General features: G+C 33.5%; 1 protein-coding gene across 1 annotated transcript in view; it reads right to left on the minus strand.

Moving 5' to 3' along the window:
• The window catches only part of SGOL2 (shugoshin-like 2 (S. pombe)), a 69,209-nt gene that overhangs the window by 19,012 nt on the left and 41,742 nt on the right, over positions 1 to 8,455 (minus strand). The window contains exons 6-8 of the mRNA XM_012655463.1: positions 7,649 to 7,887; positions 3,516 to 6,416; positions 1,835 to 1,985 (exon numbers count right to left, since the gene is read on the minus strand). Coding sequence (XP_012510917.1) covers positions 1,835 to 1,985; positions 3,516 to 6,416; positions 7,649 to 7,887 — 3,291 coding nt within the window. The remainder of the gene's footprint in view (positions 1 to 1,834; positions 1,986 to 3,515; positions 6,417 to 7,648; positions 7,888 to 8,455) is intronic.

The following is an 8,455-nucleotide window of genomic DNA, read 5'->3' on the forward strand; positions in this document are numbered from 1 at the left end:
AAAAAAAAAAAAAAAAAAAAATAGGGAAAGCTAGATGGAGAACATATGGGAAACCTTGTACTATTTTAACAACTTTGCTGTAAGTCTAAAATTAGTTCAAAATTAAAAGTTTAACTTACAACTTAATAAAAACACAAATAACCCAACTGGAAAAAGGGCAAAGGATGTTAACAGCCATTTCCCTGAGGAAGATATGCAACTGGCCAGTAAATACACGAAAAGATGCTGAACATCATTAGTCATCAGGGAAATGCAAATCAAAGTCACAATGAGATACAACTTCACACCCACTAGGATGGCTAGAATCAGAAAGTCATATAAAAACAAGCGTTAGTGAGGATAAGGAAAAACCAAAAATCTCACACACCATTGGTGAGAATGTAAAATGGTACAGTAGCTTTGGAAACAGTCTGGTAGTTCCTCAAATGATTAAACATAGAATTATACCATATGACCCAACAATTTTACTCCTAGGCATATACCCACGAAAATAAAAATATACATATACGCAAAAACTTGTGCACGAATGTCTATAGCAGCATTACTCAGAATAGCCAAAAGATGAAAGCAAGACAAATGTCCATTAACAGACAAATATGGTATATCTATACAATGAAATAATATTCAGTCATAAAAAGGAATGAAGGACTGATACATGCTGCCACATAGATGAACATTTAAAACATGCTAGGTGAAAGAAACTGGTTAAAAAGACCACACATTATATGATTCCATTCATATGAAACAGGGAAATTTACAGGGACAAAAAGTAGATTAGGGGTTGCCTAGAGTTGTGGGGTAAGAAAGTGGTAACTAAAAGGTGCACAGGGTTTCCTTCTGAGGTGAAGAAATGTTCTAAAATTGACTAGAGGTGATGGTTACATATATCTGTGAATATATTAAAAACCACTGAATTGTATACTTTTAATGAGTGAAATATATAGTATGTGAACTATATCTCAATAAAGCTGTTGAAAGAAAGAGAAAGAAAGAAAGAAAAACGAAAAGAAAGAAAAGAAAAGAAAAGAAAAGAAAGGAAAGGAAAGGAAAGAAAAGAGAGAGAGAGGGAAAGGAAAAGAAGGGAAAGGGAAGAAAGAAAGAAAAGAAAAGCCACTTGGTCCTTTGTTTCACTTTCAATCTGCTTCTCTTTCACCCTCGCGTGTATTATTGCCATCTGCTGGTTATTGTTTTAAAATACCTGCCAGAACTATCTTTTTTGTTAGATGTGATACTTGTGTCTGGTTTTGTTAAGAACTTTGTTAAGAAGTTCTTATTTTTTAGAGATATTTACAAAAGTGTTTTCAGGAATTAAATGACTTAATATTTATGACTGTAAACACTACAACAAAAAGGATAAATGAAGCATAGATGGCAAACTTGATAATTGTTGAATCTGAGAAGTGGATAAATTGGAGGGCACTATTTTGTGGAGTATGTTTGAAATTTATAAAAATAAAGAAAAAGGACTGTTATTCTTTGAGAGTAAAGGACATATAAACTACTTTGAATTTTTCCAGGGAACAAGGTAGAAAATAAATAGGGATAATATATGGAAAATAGTAGTTTGCAAATCATAGGGAACAAATTTTAAAAATTATGATTATCAAGTTACAATTTTAAAAATGATAGTAGCAGAACTGGGAACGAAATAAAATTAAACCAATTTAAATTCAGACACCAAAAAAAAAAAAAAAGCCTGTTTAAAGAATACATTTCCTCAAATCTTACCCAAATCATACTATGGTTGTTACATATTTTATTGATTTTCAAAAGTGTTTAAATACTAATTCAGAATAGCATACTAAAATCACTTTAATATCACTGAAATACTTACTCTCTGAGACTTGGCTCTTTGAAATGGAGAGGAGTACACTTTCTTCTTCTGCTTCGCAGCTCTGACGATAGATCTTCTGACTTATTTTCAGGTTCAGCAGTGTTATTTGAAACAAACCTGGTATTTGTCAAGTCCTGTAATGGTCTATCACCTGAAAAGAATATTATTTTTCACAAATACTCAGAAAAGTCTATAGAGATGGAAATAGATATGGGCTATATAGTGGTTTGCAAATTATTGCAGCAAATTTTAAAACAATTCAATTTTTAGGGGACAGAGACTAAAATTTGAAACAAACTATCAAAGTAGCCTGCAACCTTTTTATTCTGAAATCACATACAGGCTGACAAAAATTCCTTATAATTGAACTCTTTTCACAGAGCACACAAACTACTGCACATTCATTCAATGCATATGCCACCGATTGCCACAGTGTGAAAGGCACTGTGAAAGCAGAGATGAAAGCTGTTTCACCAGTCTTCTAACAATATCCTGCAACTGTAGGCCTTTGTATTTCTTTTGCTTCAATGTGCTTTTTAGCTGGAATAGCCTTATTCATCAAAATCCCAGTGTTCTATGTATATATATTGAAATGTTAGGCTCCCAATAAAAATTTTAATTTTTAAAGGAAAGTCTAAGGTTACAAAATTTCTAGTGGTGAAAGAACATCCTTAGGATTCAATGTTAAGGGGGAAAAGTGGGATAAATAATGTTATATGTAGTATGATTTCAAATATATATTTAAAAATCCATAGATTCAGGTCTGTATTCTGCATGCACATGGTAAAATGGTGACTGCAATTCTTCCAAGTGATATTTTCCCTGTCCTTTTTCTGATTCTCTATTTTCTGCAATCAATATTATTTTAATAACTAGACGAATATAAAAACTAAACACTACAGGTAACAATCTTACTTATCCTTTAGGGCTGCGGTCCCCAACCCTTGGGCCACGGGGGTTAGGAGACAGGTGGCAGAGCTCTGCCCCCTCCTCCACAGGGAAAAACTGTCTTCCATGAAACTGGTTGTTGGTGCCAAAAAAGTTGGGGACTGCTGTTTTAGGGCCTAAGTGTTACCTATTAATGATGCCTTTGCAGATTCCTCTAATCAAAACTACTCCCCATTACATCCCTTAGCATAGTATATGTGCTTTTATTAAATAATCATTTACCACATTTCACCACTGTGTTTGTTACTTTTATATACATGTATTCTGAGGAAAGGGGGCTGGTATTGTTTATTTTTCAGTCCTCTACATCACCCAGAATAATGCTTTGATCACATTAAATATATGCTGCTGAAATGGAGTTAAGATCCCCACCCTTAAGAAACTTATAATCATGTCTGGTAAAACAAAACCAGTGCAATTCATTATTATATACATTTGAAACATTCAATTTCTTTCAAATAACACGAAAAACGAAATTATCTGCCTAACTTTGTGGTAAAGGCCAAATCAGATTTTTAGGCTGTAAATGTCCAAGATAATTTCACTGTTATCTTCCCAAAGTATTAAACTTTCTTTAGATTCCTTCACACTGTTTCTACAGATCATAAATGCTACACGGCTATATATTTTAAAATTCCATAAAATATCAGTTATAGCAGAAAATATTTTACTAATTGAAAAATTTTAAAAGATAACACTTCTAAAATTTTATCACTTCAGGTTATTGACCTACCTATTCCTGATTTTTGTTCTCTCTGGTTGACATTAAATTTCGTCTTGTTCATCTTCTCATGCATATCATCACTTACTTGAAAGCTTGGTGAACACTCCAGGTCAAAATTTTCTTTTATTATCAGATTTTTACTAGAAGAAATACTTGAAGGTACTGAACCTTCCTGAACATTGTTAAAGGAATAATCTTGTGTGTAAGGTGAATATATCTGAGATAAAGATTTAAACATCTTTGTGTAAAAGTCTGGCTTACTTTTGACCATTTTCTCATTCTCCACGTTGTTTTCCTTATCAGCTTGATCAGAGTCAACTGACTTTGCCTGAATAGTGTCAACTATTAATTCATGGCTCTCTGGAGAAGGATCTATGGAGGCTTTCCTTTTTTTTGATTTGGATGTCATTTTATTTACTTTTTTGACCTGGCACTCTCCTTCTCTTATCACTTCCACAAAGTGGATCTCTCTTTTTTTATTCAGAGTTGTAGTTCTTTGCTTTGGAGTCTTATGTATTTCAGTTGGGTTTCCTGGATCAGAATCTGCTTCACTAGTATTATGTTTTAAATCAGCTTCTAAGGAGGTTGGTATCTCTGAAGAATCTGTTAACTGCAAAACAGATTTGTTCTTACCTTTTGTCAAAATGTTCTTTGCCTTGCCTGATGATTCTTTCTTACATTTTTTAACTAGTTGGTAAGGATCTGAAATTTGCCCACAACTTTCCTTTTCATTACTATTGATTTCCATAGAGTATCCACCGATAATGCCTTGACATTCAAGTCTTTCTTTAGATTTACTTATTTTGAAATCAAGATCTCTTGTACAGCTTTCTTGGCCATCCATACCTTTATCATTATTCTCACATATTTGGTTCATTTCAGAAATTATTTCTGTCTTCCGATTTACTTTATGCCTAAGCTTCTTATTTATTTTTGATTCATTTTGCTCAGCAGGTTGTACATCAGTGACATGCCTTTTCGAATCCAGTATATTTTGGGTCTCATAATAACATAAACTTCCATTATCTTCGGTGGGAAGATCAGCTGTTTGAAATTCATTTGTGACTTGTAGGTTTTCAGAAACGGTTTCTTTATCTTTTTGGGTTGGAGAAAAGAAGTTACCTTTTTCTCGGTCATGCACACCTTTGTCATCATTCTCATATATTTGATTGATTTCAGAAATTATTTCTGTTTTTCGAAATACCTTTTGTTTAAGCTTCCTATCTATTTTTGAATCATTCTGACAAGCAGGTTGCCTATCAGGGACATGCTTTTTCACCCCCAAAACATACTGAGTCTGATAACCACATAGGTTTCCACTATCTTTGGTAGAAAATGCAGGTGTTTGAAACTCACTTGAGTCTTCTAGGTTTCCAGGGATGATTTCTTTGTCCTTTTGGGTTAGAAAGAAAGAGTTACCCTTTCCTGGACAATGCTCACTTTTGTTGTTATCCAAATGATTCACTTCAGAAATTATTTCTGTCTTCCGATTTACTTTCTGCCTAAGTTTCTTATTAACTTTTGATTCATTTTGCTGAACAGGGTATACATCAGTGATCTGTTTTTGCAAATCCAATACATCCTGGGCCTCACAATCACCATTATCTCTGGTGAAAACATAAGGTATTTGAAACTCATTTGCAACTTCTAGGTTTTCAGAGATAGTTTCTTTATCCTCTTGGGTTCGTAAGAAAACATTACCTTTTCTTGGGCCATGTACATCTTTATCATTATCCTCATATATTTGGTTCATTCCAGAAATTATTTCTGTCTTCCGACTTACTTTCTTCCTAAGCTTATTTATTTTTGATTCATTTTGCTCAGCAGGTCGCATATCAGTGATATACTCATTTGAATCCAACATATTCTGGGTCTTATAATCATATAAATTTCCATTATCTTTAGAGGAAAGATTGGCTGTTTGAAATTCATTTGTGACTTCTAGGTTTTCAAAAATGGTTACTTCATCCTTTTGGTTTGGGAATAAGTTATCTCTTTCTAATTTATGAATCACAAATGTCTGTCTAGAAGCTTTACTTGTATTACAAGTTAGGGAATTCTGACCCATATCAAATTTACTCTCCTGCTGGAATTTATCTGAACTTTGGGAGAAGAAGTATGTTTCCTCTTGCTTATTTGTTACATGTATTCTTTTCTTCTTTTTATTACACTGTGTATTTTGCCTGTCATCTTGTTCAAAGTCATTATGAAGGGTTATTTTCTCCAGGATGTCAGCCTCAGTCAGCTGTTTGGTATTGAAAATAAAATCTGGATTTTCTGAATCCCTTTTGTCACCCAGAACAACAGATCTTCTTTCTGGTCCGTTTTCAATCTTTTCCTCAATATCCACATCTGAACTATTTTCAAATTGTCTCTTCGTTCTTTCTCTCCTTTTGTCAGAGCTTGAATCTTTCACTTTTCTGAAAGTTTTTGTTCCACGCTCCTTTGTTTTTTTATTACTTTTATTTTTAGTGCCTGTTGAAACTGTCACAATTTTGCTTACTTCACTAGCAGTTAAATCCATGTCAGCATCATACACAGTTTTCTGCAATTGAAAGTCATCATTATCCTGAACTTGATTCATGTACCCTGCATTAGGTTCACCAGGAGACTCAGAAGATAAGCCAGGAAGATACTGTTTATTTCTTTGCATTGTAGTATTCTTTTTGTTAATATCATCATTTATCTCATTATTCGTATTTAATTCTGGACTTGAAATCTGTTGTTGATCTAAATCTGTCACACAGGGAATGTCTGCAGAAAGATTATTTGACTCCTGAGATGACCCACGCTTCTTTCTTTCAGTCACGTTACTAGGAGATGGTTCCCATCTGTGGCCTATAGGTGAGGCATTTCTCATCTCACTCATTAGAGAACTCTTGGAACTTCGATCTGAGTGATAATGGCTTTCTATTAAAAAGAAGAAAAACAAAATTCAGAAATAAGTACTAAGTTACTCTAAACAAGTCACATTTTACATTTGTATCTATGGAAAATATATACTGAGAATTCGCTACCTCAACCCCAAAGTAGAGTACAGACAACAGCAGAGCCAATAACATACATTTCTAGAATGGAAGGAGGCCAGCAAATGAAGCAAATAATAATGGTAACTCTGATAAACATTATTATCAAAAGGCTAGGCAGCTAAACTTTATATAAATTTTATATTTTTGTTTGTATGCACACACACACACACACACACACACACACACACACACACACACACATCCCCAGAAAGGAAAAATAGGAAAAATAATTCTAAGCTCTAAATTCCGTAAAATAGCTGGGCTCATGCCTTAATACTAGCACTTTGGGAGGCCAAGGATGGAAAATCACTTAAGACCAGGAGTTTGAGACCAGCCTGGGCAATATAGTGAGACCCCTGTCTCTAAAAAAAAAATTTTAAAAATTAGTTGGGCATGGTAGCACATGCCTGTAGTCCCAGCTACCCAGAAGGCTGAGGCAGGAGGATCACTTGAGCCCAGGAGTTTGAGGCTGCAGTGAGCTATGATGATGTCCCTGCACTCTAGCCTAGGCAACAGAACCAGACCCTAACTCAAAACAATAAAAATAAATAAATAAATTCAATATAGTTATGGTCCCATATCCTAATTTGAAAATCTATGACAAATCCATAAGCACCATAGACTACACCACAGGATTATTATTTAGTAGCATCACCACATAAATAAAATGTAAGTTCCATTACTCTTTCTTGCTCAATCATTACCCAGGCTCAAGTTTTTGCTTTATCACTAATTGGTTATAACCTTTAAAAAGTTACTATACCTATGTAGGCCCCCAATTTTCATACCTATGAAAAGGAGAGGGTAAAACTAAATATATAAATATATGGTATCTTTCAAGTCATAAGCAAAGATACCCAGAAAAGCTCTTTAGACCTGTTCATTTTTAAACATTGCTTCCAAAGTAACAGTATTAGGCCACTGTGGATTTGACATTTGTCAGCATATTTACTTTTAAATTAAATTTTCGCCAACAGTTTTAAATGGTAGCAGTTAGCAAATATGTAACATAAGACGTCTAACTTATTAAATGTTTATACATCAGTGCCCTCAGGAAGAAATCTGATGAATCTAACTATTTAATACTCAAAATGAATTTTTAAACAATCTCACCTTTGGGAAGTACATCAACAACAGAAGAAATATGTTCTGAATCATCTAAACCACAAACATTCTGATTATTTTCTTTAAGAAATGACACTTCCAAATTACATTGAGTTGATAAAGGTTGTCTTGTTGATACCGAAGAGGGAATATCAGGTGATGTCTTTGATTTAATATTGTTGTCACACTGCGCTTTCTCTTTGTCATCATCATCATCATCATCATCATCATTTGAAGTTAATGGAACCCTAAAGGCAAGTGGGAACAAAATGAGGAATTTTGTATTTTGAAAACTTATTTAGAAAATTGCATGGATAGTTCTTTCTATATTCCATTTATTTAAGATCCAACCATAAAACCCAAAAAGTGGAAACAACACAAGTGTCTGTAAATTGATGAATAAATTAAAAACAGTGCTAAACCCATACAATAAAATATTGTTCAGTCATAAAAAAGAATGAAATACTAATACATGTTACAACATGAATGAACCTTGAAAACAGTATACTAAGGGAAAGAAGCCAGACACAAAAGACCACGTATTATATGATTCCATTCATATGAAATGTCCAAAATTGCAAACCCATTTAGACAGAAAGTAAATTAGTGGTTAGCAGGAGATAGGGAAGAAGAGAATGTGAAGTGACTGCTAATAAATATGAGATTTCTTTTTAGAGATGGAAATATTTTGGAATTGGACAGTGGTGAAGGTTGCATAACTTTGTGAAATACTAAAAACCACAGCACTGGGTACTTTAAATGGTGAATTTCACATTATAAGAAATTTTATATTATACAAATTATGTATCTCAATGT

The sequence above is a fragment of the Propithecus coquereli genome, unplaced genomic scaffold, assembly GCF_000956105.1.
Source record: "Propithecus coquereli isolate 6110/MARCELLA unplaced genomic scaffold, Pcoq_1.0 Scaffold113, whole genome shotgun sequence".
Classification (NCBI taxonomy): Eukaryota; Metazoa; Chordata; class Mammalia; order Primates; family Indriidae; genus Propithecus; species Propithecus coquereli.